The sequence below is a fragment of the Heteronotia binoei genome, chromosome 2 (assembly GCF_032191835.1).
Source record: "Heteronotia binoei isolate CCM8104 ecotype False Entrance Well chromosome 2, APGP_CSIRO_Hbin_v1, whole genome shotgun sequence".
In the NCBI taxonomy this organism is placed as follows: Eukaryota; Metazoa; Chordata; class Lepidosauria; order Squamata; family Gekkonidae; genus Heteronotia; species Heteronotia binoei.
The window spans coordinates 123,644,334-123,658,602 of NC_083224.1; the positions used below are offsets into that span (position 1 = coordinate 123,644,334).

Here is a 14,269-nt window from a genome sequence, read left to right on the forward strand (position 1 = left end):
AGTCTTGTTAAGTGGGAAATTGAGCCCGTCAGGGGAGGGCGGGATACAAATCTAATAAAATAAACAAAAAATAAATATTTGTTGTAAAGAGAATTAAGCATTAGAGAAAAATAATTTAATCTAAGAGAGCCTATCATATTTCTTTCTAGATACAGATATGGTAATAATTTACTTATCAGCTGGAATAATATCAAGGGATTCATCAGAAGATGGTAAAAAGGCTACCCTTCGTGTTATCAATGAAGAAAATAGTTTACTTAACAACTCTGTAATGATCCTTACTTATGCTCTCATGAATGGTAAGAGATGGTTACCCTATTTTTGACAAATGAAGTGTCTAAAGTTGTATCAGTTGTGATCCTCTCTTACCTGTTTTGAAGTGTAAAAAGCAAATACTTTTTGATAGATGTGTTAGAGGCCTAAAGCAGCAAAATATTTCTGATGTTGGCCATGACAGTTCTTGCCACAGTTTTAAACAATTTATGTTTGCTTGTACATAAGCTCTGAGAGTCACCTTATAAATTGTACACTTGTCCTGTCCTCAGTCAACTGTAAACATGTTCCTTGCAGAGGGAGTGACGGGTTTAAAAGAACTGGCATTTCTCCGAGATCTTGCGGAGCAGAACTCAGCAAAGTATGGTGTGCCTGACCGAACTACCTTGCCTGTGATCAAGGGAAGCATGATGGTCTTGAACCAGCTGAGCAACTTGGAAACCACAGTGGGCCGTTTTTATACAAATCTCCCAAATCACATGATTGATGAAGCAGTCTTCAGTTTGCCTTTCTCGGATGAAATGGGAGATGGTAAGTGCTGGAAAGATCTGAAAATGATCATTCTTCCCCAGTGGCAAGGTTTGCTGTGCTCTCCATTAATACATTTGTAGCAAACTTGGTAGGTGGCGTATTCAAGTAAGTAAGTACTACATGGAAAATTCTGTCCATAGGACTGGAGTCTTGTTAAGTGGAAAATTGGGGTAATGCATTATAATGTGTAAAAATGACAATGTTAAGTGTTACTTCTTCTGTTTCTTTTGCTACGCTTATTGTGATATGCTAACTATGCAGTACACACAAAGCTGTGTAAGAAAACATCAAAGGCTACTTTTGCTACATGAAAGCCACTTTGGGAAGGTGCAGTTTCTTGCATACAGAACAATTATAATAGTAAACATGTGACTGGAATTCTATAGGAAAGAAAATTGGTTTCTTGGAACTGCAGCAGGAAAAGTGTAAAGCCCTCACCCCATGCACTGTTCCTCTGCTGAAAAACATTCCCTCTAAAAGTGGTGTTTCTTCAACTGCTGCTGAAATTTTGTTCAACACATGTGTAATCTTCTGCTCAAATTATGGGGCTGAGAGAATTTTTGTGGCAAATTGATGAGGAAGAACTATTTCCCTTTGATGCTTTTTGACCTCTCAGTAGTTTACATACACTGGATCATATATGTCTTAATCTGGGGTTGAGAGGTAAGAGAGGAGATGGCTCATGAGAAGCTCTATTGTTTTCTTGGTTTTATTGCTGATGTTTAATATCTGTATGAAACTACTAGAAGAATTTGCTAATGATTACCAGCTCTGTGTTTTGTTAACTGATGACTCATAAATCGCTATCTCATTTTTAAACCTGTGTTTGGGGACTGTGGTTAAGTGCAGAGCCAGACCTCCCACAAGGTGACTTAGGCAATTGCCTAGGGCGCTGCCATTTCAGGGGCACAGAATTGGACCCCCTGGACCCATTGGGATTTTCTTTCTGCTTTTGCACCCTATTTTCTATAGCCAACTTTATTTACATATAAATATATAAAATTTTATGAATCCATTTTATATATATATATATATATATATATATATATATATATATATATATATATATATATATATATATATAAAATTGCCTATACAAAATAGGCAGGCACCTTCTATCACTCATCTGCTGATCCCATTCTGGAGAAATAAGATCTTTCCATGCTAGCTTCACTTTTGTAATAGCTAAGATTTACGACTATTATGATCTTTGTTAGTGACTGCCCTTGAAGACATCTTGAATGCTTTCAACCTGTGCAGAATGGTAGAATTTGGAATTTATGCAACCTGTTGTGCAGCAACTGCATCAGTTATGCCAGGCCCAAGTCTTGGGGCTCTTTAGTTTGGAGAAATGTCGACTGCAGGGTGACATGATAGAGGTTTACAAGATTATGCATGAAAGTAGAGAAAGAAGTACTTTTCTTCCTTTCTCATAGTACAAGAACTCAGCAATGAAATTACTGAGCAGTCAGGTTAGAACGGATAAAAGGAAGTAATTCTTCACCCAAAGGGTGATTAATGTGTGGAATTCACTGCCACAGGAGGTGGTGGCGGCTACAAGCATAGCCACCTTCAAGAGGGGATTGGATAAAAATATGGAGCAGAGGTCCATCAGTGGCTATATGTGTGTGTGTGTGTGTGTCTTTGTATGTAGACACACACATATTGGCCACTGTGTGACACAGAGTGTTGGACTGGATGGGCCATTGGCCTGATCCAACATGGCTTCTTTTACGTTCTTAAGTCAAAGTGCAGGGTTTTAATCTTTTCAAAACATTTATGGCCTGAAGCCCACCTACTTAGAGAGTGTCCCTCACCATATGAGCCAACCTGTTGCCTGTGTTCTGGTTCCTACTCTGTATGCCCACACCTCATCTAATAAAGATCTCTGTAGCAAAGAAGCAAGGTCTTTACTGCAGTTTCTCTAAAGCTATAGCTTGGCCTTTGAGATGCTTTTGTTTTGCGGAATAAAAAAAACAACCTCATCCAGAAGGCTTGTGGCTGCTGAGTAGTACTTTTTAATCTGCTTTATTGGATTTATTGGATTTATTCTTATGAAAGTATCCTAAACTTTGGAAAAGTAAAGTATGAATGTTTTAAATAAATAAAAGTTTAGTTAAACATAGCTGGCAAGGATTGTGTGCAGTTGTGAAAGACATTTCCTACAAAGTGGAAAGAAGACAAGTAATTAGGATGTCTGATGTCACTCCTGGGCTATAAGAACTTAATCCGTAATACTTTGGAAATGGTGTGTGACTGATAGTCTGTTACTGCCAATAAACTAAGCATTGCTGTTGTGGGTCAGGGTTGATTTAGATAATGTGTTTCTCAGATACCACTAAGAAGGATTTTCAAGCCTTCAAAACTAATGCATCATTTGTTGAATCAAATCCAGGTGGTTACAAAAGACCTGCAGCCTGAAAAAATTGATAAGTTTGCTTCTAGGCATGTTTCTAATGTGGCAGCCGGATAGGCAATTTTCCAAGAAAGGTAGAAGCCATTAGGAATAAATGGGTAGAAAAGGGGGTGGGGTGGGCTTAGATAAATTGGTAGTGACTTTTTGTAATGTTGATATAAAACATAATATAAAACATTATGTGTTATACCTTGTGCCTGGAAATCTAAGTGACAGTGACAGAGAAAGTAAAAGGGAAAATAGTTTGATGGTTTTTTTACTGTTTGCACCAAGATCCTCCAAAATAATTGTGGTCTTCTCTTTTTAAATTCCCAGTACAGTTGTTGAACTTTGCTTTAGTTAAGATGAGTTACAGCACATGTACGTATAATCAGCAAAACAATAATTCAGGCATCTGATAATTTACATGCAGAGGTTTTTTGTTTGTTTTTATTTTAAGTATTCATGACATTCTCAGAGCGGAATAAGAAAAAAGACATGCCAAAATGCAGCCCTTGAGAATGTGGTGGGGGGAGGGCTATAGTTCCATCTGGATGCACCTCTTGTCTCTAAAGATACCAGCTTTGAACTGATGAGGTGGGAGGTATTTGCTAGTATTATGAACTAAAGCAGAGGGTTCTTTTTCCTGGATGTTTCTTTTTCTGCAGAAATCTACTCCAATTTTTGATGATTTTTTTTGCAGAAGTGTTCATAAAAGGTGCATGTTTGGGGGGGGGGGTGCAGAAGAAATGCAGTCCTGTTCCAGTGCAGTGGGACTGATGCTGATTAGTCTAGTCATGCTTATTTGACTAGCAGCAACAGAATGGGAATGAGGTTGTGCATCCCATTACAAGTAATGTAGTGTGATTGGATGAGATTCTTATTCAAATGAGTCAAGCCAAAGAAGGGGCGGAGAATACATTTATAACAAACACACTAAACAATAAATCAACAGATAAAGAACAAATAAGATATGTGGCAAAGATATATAATCATAGTAAAACAGTAGTATTAAATCTGCTTTAATACATACACAAATTTAAAACAAAATATCATACCGACCAAAGCAAGAAAATATATAGGGAGGGAAAAAAACATGTTTGATCTAAATAGTCTTCTTCAGTGGCCATCAGATGAAGGTGTTGATTCATAAAGGTATATATGTGTCTACACTAAAATATCAAGAGTATAAACATAAGATATAGTTGGACCACTTGACCTACCTGATCTCGTCAGATCTTGGAAGTTAAGCAGGGTCAACTGTGGTTAATACATGGATGAGAGACTGTCCTTGAAATACCCAGTTGGAAGGCGAGGGCGGTCTTATTCAGCCTCCTGCCTGAATATCCTCCAGGCACCCAGTAGGGCTCAGTCACCAGAGATTGACATGACTTCTGGGTGCAGACACAGACACACGCAAATACAAATATTTAAAAAGGTAGTATTAGACTAAGTCCTTACAATAACTCTTTACAGATCTGATTTTGGAAAACCCAGATACACTATTTCCACTGTATAATATATTTGTATGGACATTAACCTGCCATATATTTCTAATTGTAGGAGTATGATGCGGGGGCGGGGATAATTTCCATCCCAAATTAAAACAAAGTGGTAGAATTTGTGGTTATCCTATAGACCCTAAATTTGCAAGGACAAAGTAAAGTCAAATTGAGCATAGTTCCTAAAGGATCTCTTGATAGTTTGGTGTATATGTATATCTTTTAGAGACCACTAAAAAGGACAGCTTGATTAAGAAAGGATGGAAGGCTGAGTCAACCTGAACCAGCTACTGCAGCTTTACCACTCTGTGCCATGGGGCTCCTAAGAAGAAGGTGCTTCCTTCAAAAAAGGAGACTATACCTAGGAGAGGTTTTCAGCCCTTTTGTGACTCAAATAAGTCCTTTCACTCTGGCAACTTCAAGTCCTTCAAGGACAAATGGCAACCAAGAAATAGACACAATAAAGCTGCTTTCTCAGGTTGAATTTTTTTAAACGTTCATCTCGATTACTACACTGTGTTTTCACAGAAGTCTAGAGATTGGAGGATACCTCTAGTACCTTGTGGACCACTGGTATCTATCTGTAGGTGATCAATGGTTGTTAAATACAGTAACCAATGGTTACTCCCAACAGACTACAGAGGGTGTGTTTATTTTCAAGTACTTGGACAATGTTTTGGTCAAGACACCATTGTATTTACAGAGTGTAAAAGCAACCATGCTGACAGTGAAAACACTACAGAGGCACAGTTTTGTAGTGAACATTCTGAAAAGCAAATTGCAATCCATGCAGGTATTGATTCACCTGGGGGTTCAGATAGATACTCTGCAATATAAGGTTTTCCTGTCTCAAGAAAGACAACAGAGGATTCAACCTTTGCTCAAAGAGGTCCTAGGCACACAGAGGTCACAGGTGATGGCTCTGGCCAAACGCTCAGGCATGATGTTATGATGTCAGGATGATCTTCTTCGTGGTCTTTGTGCTTCACACTCATGGGATAGAGTGCCTGCGCCGATCCCCGAATTGGTACCTAAAAAGCCTGGGATTTTTTCGCACTCGGCACCAACGGGCATGCGCAGGCGTCCCAGTATGCATGCTTGCCGGCATGAGGATCCCGCCAGTTCCTTTCTGACCACTGCACTGAGAGGATCTCCTTTTGTGTCCCCAGTCGGTAAAGTAATCTTGTATTGCTTTTTTTGCCTGTTGTATATAGCCCGTTTGTTATTTTCTTAGTGTAGTTAGTTAGTTAGTTGTTAGATAGTTAGTGTTGTTTAAAAAAAAAGTTTGTTGGACTCGCCCTTCGGGGCTCGGTTTTCCCCTGTGTTTTCTCCCTCAGAGACTTTCCTGGGTGGGGTTTTTTCCTGGGCGTCTATCGAAAGATGTTTGAGGTTTTTTAAGAGGTGCCACTCCTGTGGGAAGAAGATTGCCCCCCCCCCCCGACGGCCATTCTCTCTGTCTCCTCTGTCTGGGCGAGGGACATCGTGTCGATTCTTCCACACACTGTCTTGAGTTTCTCCAAGCAAACTTGGAAGAATTGAGCAGCGAGGCTTTCGGCGGCTTTGGTCGAGTTGGCACTTCATCCTCAAAAGATTGCATTGGGCTCGTCAGTATCGATGGGTGAGGCCACAACCCCGACGGTCACATCGGCTGAGACTTCGCCGATCAGGACCGAGATGCCAGTCAAGCGCGGGCATTCCATCAAACGGCCTTCTGAAGGGTCAGTGGACACCCCAGCTAAAAGGCATCGGGATGACTTGGGGACCCGTTCATCCACGCTGAAGAAGATGAAATCGAAGGAGAAGCGGAAGAAGAGACCATCCCACACCCCTTCACCTTCGCATGACGCTTCGACATCGACAGCTTCACCGAGGAAGATCTTGGCGTCCCTGCGTCGTAGCCCTTTGGTGTCGAGAGGCAGTGCTTCTCAGCTGCGCCTATCGGCATCAGAGCAAGAGATCAACCTGACTCAGCACTCCCACTCTTCAGGGTCCAGGCATCGCAGTGAGAGCGACTCGGTCTCGGAGGTGGAGGTGTCGGCGCTGATGGAGCCTTTGGCACCGATGGATCAGGCGAGAGGCCAGAGAAAGCTGGAACCGACTACAGTAACTCGTCGCTTCCCACCGCTACCACCATGGGAGCAGCGTCAATGACCTCCTTACGCTTATCCCTACCCACCATACCAATGGTATCCTCCTCGTGAGTTCGCAGAATGGGACCAGCAGTCTGAGGCATTCCACATGTCCAGGCTGTCTCAACATTCTAGACTGCGTCCTTCGGCATCGATCTCTGTCCCGCCTGACAGACGCGGCATGGTGGCAGAGGAAGTCCAACCTCGGTCGTCGCCCGTCAGAGAGTCTACTCCGGTGCTCTCAGAACGTTCTCTACACAGAGAGTCTTCATTGTCGGACTCCGAGGTCGGTACCGACGATCTGGACCGGGCTTTGGAACCTTCCCCAAAGTCTCATACGGCTGAGGATCTTCCCATCTCACCATTGGAGGATCTGAAGTTGTACGGGGACCTGGTGAAGAGGATGGCACTCTCCCTCTCACTTCCAGTGACACAGCTGCAACTCGTTGTAGACGATAACGTGTTCAACATCAAGCAGCGGGATACGTGTACAGCGGTTGCCCTGCCGGTGACGAAGATTATCTTACAGGCGGTGAAGGAGCCCAGGGCGAAGCCTACTTCTACACCTGTGTCATCGAGAAGGTTGGACCATATGTACCGTGTCCAAGAGTCCGGGGCTGAGTTTTTACACACTCAAAGTCTTTACACACCCAAAGCCAAATTCGGTGGTCGTTTCCTCCTTGTCGTAGGCCTGCAAGACGCACTCCTCTCAACCAGACAAGGAGGGAAAGAAGCTGGATAACGTCAGGAGGAAGTTCTACTCTGCTGGGGTGCTGGGAGTAAAGGTATCTAACTATGCCGCATGCATGGCTAGATACCAATACTCAGTGTGGGAACAACTAACCCCCCCCTCCTGTCTTCCCTGAGTGAGGAGAAGAGGTCAGCTGCAAAGAAGTTGCAGAAGGAAGGCTTTGCTGTAGCCAGACAACAACTGGCTGCAGCAAAGCACATGGTCGACATCTCAGCAAGGACCATCACTTCTGCCGTCTGCCTCCGCTGCCACTCCTGGCTCTCCAGCAGGACACCAGGGCCTTCGTTGAAGATCTGCCCTTTGAGGGCAAAGGCCTGTTCAGCTCTACCACCGACAATGCGCTCCAGGAAATGGATAAAAGTATAAAAACTTCCAGGAACCTGGGCGTACCGGCATCTTCCAGAGCTGCGAAACAGAAACAGTGGCACAAACCTTAGGCGAAGAAGCCGTACCAAAAGTTCTCCCCGGAACAGCAGTGGAGACCTCGCTCTGCTCAACCTGAGAGTAGGTCCCCATACAGGGGGAACAACAGAAACCGTTATGCTTCAGCACAGACCACCGGCAAGTCCAAGGGCACTCGCCCTCAAAAGCAGGGCCTTTGACTTTCTGACAGCACGCGTCACTGTCCCCTCTTCCACTTCGTCTATCCACCTCCGCCCATTCCTGTTGGCCTGGGAGTCCATCACTACGGACAGGTGGGTGCTTTCCATCGTAGCGGAAGGCTACAAAATAGATTTTGCTCAGATTCCAAACCAATCTGCGGTAATTACCAGTCTCCCTTCCCCACCTCTGCTGGTGGAGGTGAGCAACCTCTTACAGAAACAAGCCATAGGGAGGATCCCTATGAAGGTCAGGATGGGAGGCTTCTACTCTTGTTACTTCCTGGTTCCCAAGCGGGCGGGGGTCTAAGACCAATCATGGATCTTCGGAATCTGAACAAATTTATTTTGTACCAGAAGTTTAGAATGTCCACTCTGCAAACAATTCTGCCCCTCATCAACCAAGGGGATTGGATGGCAACGCTGGACCTCAAGGATGCATACTTCCACATCAGCATCCATCCTGCGTTCAGACGTTTCCTTCGGTTTGCAGTAGGTTCTCAGCACTTCCATTTCAAGGCTCTTCCGTTTGGTCTGTCCACTGCACCTTGGGTGTTCACGAAGATGATGGGCGTTGTGGCTGCCCATCTCCAGCTTCCAAGGGATAGTTGTCTTTCCATACATCGACGACTGGCTCCTTGTGGCGGAGTCAAAAGAGAGTTTGTCATCCCACATCGCCATCACTCTTCGTCTTCTCGACACCTTGGGTCTGCAGATCAATTTGGAGAAATCACACCTTACTCCATCAAGGACAGTTCAGTTCATAGGGGCTTTGCTGGATACGAACCTTCACCACGCGTTTCTGCCTCAGCAGAGAGCGATGGACATTATCAACCTTGTTGAACTTCTGCAGAGTCGAAAGTGGGGCACGGCGCAGCAGCTGCAGCAGATGCTGGGGCTGATGGCTGTGACTACAAGCGTGCTGCTCTTTGCGAGGATGAGGATGAGAGGCCTACAGCTTTGGTTTCTTCGTCAGTTTCTCCTGTTATGGGACTCACCTCGAAAGAGGTTTGTAATTCCACCTGTGACACTTCAAACACTGCAATGGTGGAAATCAAAGGAGAACATTTGTCAGGGAACTCCCTTCCATCTACCTGCACCAACTGTGACTATCACAACAGATGTGTCTTTATGAGGTTGGAGGGCCCACATGGATGATGTGTGTGTATGGGGGGGGGTCCTTGGCCTTTGAAATTGACTCACTGCCACATAAATCACTTGGACCTGCTGGCAGTTCACTTTGCTCTTTGGTCTTTCTGCCCCATGGTGGTGGGGGGGGGAGATTGTTGCTCTGCTAACAGACATTACCACTGCCCTGTGTTACATCAACAGACAGGGAGGGACAGTCTCTCGATGGCTTTGTGCGCTGGATCTGTGGTCGGAGTGCCTGGACCATGACATCTTTGTGAAGGCAGCGCATCTCCCAGGGGTCCTCAACTTACAAGCAGACTCCCTCAGCAGGGGTGCGGCTTCCCCACACGAGTGGGAGTTACAGTGGTGCTTCCTTCAACCCGTGTTTCAGCTCTGGGGGTATCCTCAGGTGGATGTCTTTCCCACAGCCAAAAACCGAAAGTGTCCTCTGTTTTGCTCCAGAGGGGGCTCAGATCCAGAGTCGTTGGGAGATGGTCTGCTGTTCCCGTGGGAAGGTCGGTTCCTTTATCTGTTCTCACCTCTGCCACTACTGACGAGGGTGGTCAACAAGATCGCAAGAGAGAGACCATGCTGTATCCTGGTGACTCCCTGGTGGCCTCGCCAGAACTAGTTCCCGATCCTGCTCCAACTGGCGAGGGGGGTCTTCTACTGGACCTTCTGTCATCTCAGGATGGTCATGTACTCCATCACAATGTGCCCCACCTGAAGCTGACAGCGTGGTTCATCGACTCTGTGGGTTCTCTAGCAGAGTCCAACATGTTTTCTTGAACAGCAGGAAACTTTATACCCGCGCTTCCTATGATAGGAAGTGGTGGAGGTTTCTGCAGTTCTTAGTTGATCCCTCGGTTTCACCCCAAAGGGTGGGATTGTCAGTAATTTTTGAGTTTTTGTTATCTCTGGTGGATGCTGGCCTGGTTTTTTCTTCCATCAAGGTTTATTTGGCAGCAATTTCTGTGTTCCATGAACCAGTTGAGGAGCACTCTGTTTTTGCACACCCTCATTCTAAGAGGTTTTTGAAGGGTTTGCTTAAGCTTCATCCTCCATCGAGATCACCCCCACAGTTGTGGGATTTGACTTTAGTGTTGGACAGGCTGACTCGACGTCCTTTTGAGCCTATGGCCACATGTCCGTTACAGTTTCTATCTTGGAAGACTGCTTTTTTGGTAGCCATCACATCAGCATGCCGTGCAGGGGAGCTCACAGCTACACGTTGTGACTACCCATATCTAGTTTTTCAGGAGGCTGGAGTGTCGTTAGCTCCTGATATTTCTTTTCTCCCCAAGGTGGTTTCTCAGTTCCACCTCAACTTAGAAGTTTGGTTGCCCGCTTTTCATCCTATACCTTCCTCGGATGAGGAATGTTGGTTGCATGCTCTAGATGTGTGAAGCGTGCTTTATTGTTTTATTTAAGTCGCTCCAAGAGTTTTCGTAAGGACCAGCAGCTTTTTGTTTCTTATGCTGCTCCTAAGTTAGGTTCCAGGATCTCGTCTCAGCGGCTTTTGAAATGGCTCATTGAGATTATTAAAATGTGTTATTTGTTGGCTAAGAAGCCGTTACCTGGGCCTATTCGTGGACACTCTACAAGAGCGATGGCGATGTCGGTAGCGTTCCTGAAAGGCATTTCCCTGACGGAAGTTTGCAAGGCTGCCACCTGGTCCTCTCCGCATGCCTTTATGAAGCACTACGCACTGGACGTGCATGCTCAACAGAGGACTCGTCTGGGAGCTGTGGTGCTGCAAGCTGTCTCTTCTGGTTGACCGTCTTCCCGCCTCCAGGTATGTCTTGCTTGCTAATCTCCCATGAGTGTGAAGCACAGAGACCACGAAGAAGATAGGTTGCTTACCTGTAACTGTAGATCTTTGAGTGGTCATCTGTGCATTCACACTTCTCGCCCTCCTTCCCCACTGCTGACGGTCTCCCTCCAATAGGGGCTTCCAGCGGTCAGGAAGGAAATGGCGGGATCCTCACGCTGGCGCCGGCGAGCATGCGCACTGGGATGCCTGCGCATGCCCGTTGGTGCCGAGCGCGAAAAAATCCCGGGCTTTTTAGGTACCGATTCGGGATTGGCGCAGGCGCTCTATCCCATGAGTGTGAATGCACAGATGACCACTCGAAGATCTACAGTTACAGGTAAGCAACCTGTCTTTCTTCAGTGGCCTAGATTCCATACACGTCCACTTCAGAGAACTCTGTTGCCCTTTGACACAGTGATTGCCAACAAAGCTTTCAAATTAGTCTGTATCACAGATGTATTGTGTCAACAACTGAGGTGGTGGTAGTTGTGTCAGCTTCCAGTATTGCACCTCTCAAAGTCATCTAGGGTATTTGCTGACACTATTCCATATGAAATAGGACATTTCATTTGGTTAAAAAAGCAAAAACCAGAAGAAACATTAAATTCCTTCTCTTTTTCATGCCCAGGTGCTGAAAAAGATCTCTGTTGCTCACTGGATACTTTTTTTTTATTCACAGGTCTGATAATGACAGTAAGCAAACCTTGTTATTTTGGAAACCTACTACTAGGAATTGTTGGAGTAGATGTTAACCTGGCATATATCTTGGAAGATGTCACTTATTACCAGGATTCTCTGGCTTCATACACATTTCTGATAGATAATAAAGGTGAGCAGATAACAGTGTCCAAATTCACTAAAGTATTGATTGCTTTAGAGCTCCAACTATCAAAAGCTGTACTATTTGAAAATAACACTGCCTTTTGAGTCAGTTTATTTTACTGTTTGCCCTTAAAGCACTGGAATATTTCATTTTGTGCTGATGTATTTAATTTATGTGAGGATTTCATAATTTCTCTGTAGAGGTACATATTAAGTTTATCATAAAAATCTATGTGCCAAAAACATTTTATTACTTATTTTTAGGCTACACTCTTATGCACCCTTCCCTTACCAGACCATATTTGCTTTCTGAACCACCGCTACACACTGATATCATACATTATGAAAATATTCCAAATTTTGAGTTGGTTCGACAGAACATTCTAAGGTAAGACTTTGTACATTTAATCTCCAGTGAAAACTACTTGATTTTAGAACCTTCAATAGTGTTATTATTTTCTTTTATGTCTGCATTCTTATTAGGAAATTCATATTGCTTTGGTTCTTGCCCAGTATAGCTATTTTAGTGCTTAGTTTATGGGCACAATATACCAGCAATATACCAGCAAGTCTGCAGTCTGCAGACATTCCTTTTCAGTTAATGAGAAGAGTACAGGATTATAGGAATGCTTTTACAGAGTTCCTGCACATTTCCATGGAGCTATCTGTAGAGAACATCCCAATGGATTGTGCCTGAGGTGATCTACCCAGAGCCGATTGTGACCAATGTTAATTACTTTTGCTTCCAGGAACATATATTACAGTCTGGAATACTTAATCATAAGGTATTTCATTTCCTTTTTAAATAAAAAAAATTTCCTGTTCACTCTGGAAAAGAAGAGCTCTGTTCTGAAAAAAGATTAACTCCCTATGAATGTTTGTACAGTACATACTATTAGTGCATAAGGTCCCAGGTTCAGTGGCCAGGATCTCCAGTTAAAGGATCTGAAGTGGCAGATATTAAACATCCTGTCTGCCTGACACTCTGGAGAGCCATTGCCAGTAACTGTAGATAGTACTGAAAAAGATGGAACAAATTGTCCAGCTTCATGTATGGCAGCTGCTTATGTTCATGATATTTTATAACCTTTCTGTCATGTTTCATATTATTTTAATAAAACTATTGTGCTTTTTAGAATCTTCACTCATAACCAGTGCTTACCATCATCATTCCCATCCCAGTTCTAATATTAATAATTTTACAGCCTTTTGTTTCCTAAACATCAGCCAATTGTAATCTCTCTCTAATGTGGAGATGCCAAGTGTGGGAACACAGATTTCCCCACAGCCATAAAAGCCTTGGTGTATGACTATTGAATTTTGTGGGAGAAGCCTTGATGATCATGATACTAAGACCAGGCAGAAGGAGCTACTGCTGTTTGTCATCTTGCTTCACAGTTCTTTGGCTTTACAAGTAGATTTAGAGAGAGAACAGAGGCAATCCCTGGAATAATAGCTGAAAATCTGTCTTCTGTTGAAGAACATATGATAGAGAAAAAGCAAACATTATTTTAACTGCTGTGTGACAGTTCTATTTTATGTCAAGTTTTTCAGCCTGCTTTAAATCTCTCAGGATTATAGTTGTTTATATATATCCATGACTGAATCTAGTAATTAACCTTTAAACCTTGCTACAAAGATATTTGAATTTACATTTTCTCTGCTATTTTGTTCTCTGTTCACGTTTGGCAATTCACAATTTAAATCTGCATGTTAAAATAATTGGCCTCGTACTGAGCTTTTTATTTTCAAAGAGCACTAGAACCTTTAATCTCCACACCAGCTCTGTAAGGTAGGCAAGATTCCTTTCATAGATTTGCAGTTTGGAAAATGAAAGAAGTATTCAGTGAGTTCCCCAGGGTGTAAGAAAAAATTCATATTAGATTATCAAAGCATGCAGTATTGTACAGGAACAACTTATGCAGCTTTTTAAACAACAAATTGGAGCAAATCCCACTAGAAAATAGTAGCTATTATATTGCACTATAAATTAACTTTTAGATAGCTCACTATTAAAAAGGTATAAGTTCCAGGTATTATCTAAAATAGTTTCAATACCTCTCAACAGTTGTCCTTGCGGTTGTAAACTGATTGGCTTCTGTAAAATGTTCCACCTGAGGTTGCCCTTTGCAATACCATGTTTATGAGCTTTCATTCAAATCAAGATGCCACAGGATGCTGTGCATCAACTTTGATGGATGAATTGGTTCCTACAGAAGCTACAGATTAAGGGTGTACCAAAAAAATTGGTATTTTTCTAGTTTGGTTATGTTGAAACCGAAAAATATCATTTTTTCCTGATATTCCAGAATCCCATGGTATT

The 14,269-nt window shown here is 43.3% G+C and overlaps 1 protein-coding gene across 2 annotated transcripts in view; it reads left to right on the forward strand.

Annotated features, from left to right (window-relative positions):
* CACHD1 (cache domain containing 1) overlaps positions 1 to 14,269 on the forward strand; it is a 247,645-nt gene that overhangs the window by 186,389 nt on the left and 46,987 nt on the right. For both annotated transcript variants that reach the window (XM_060231944.1, XM_060231945.1), the window contains exons 8-11: positions 150 to 299; positions 571 to 804; positions 11,804 to 11,953; positions 12,211 to 12,334. In XM_060231944.1, coding sequence (XP_060087927.1) covers positions 150 to 299; positions 571 to 804; positions 11,804 to 11,953; positions 12,211 to 12,334 — 658 coding nt within the window. The remainder of the gene's footprint in view (positions 1 to 149; positions 300 to 570; positions 805 to 11,803; positions 11,954 to 12,210; positions 12,335 to 14,269) is intronic.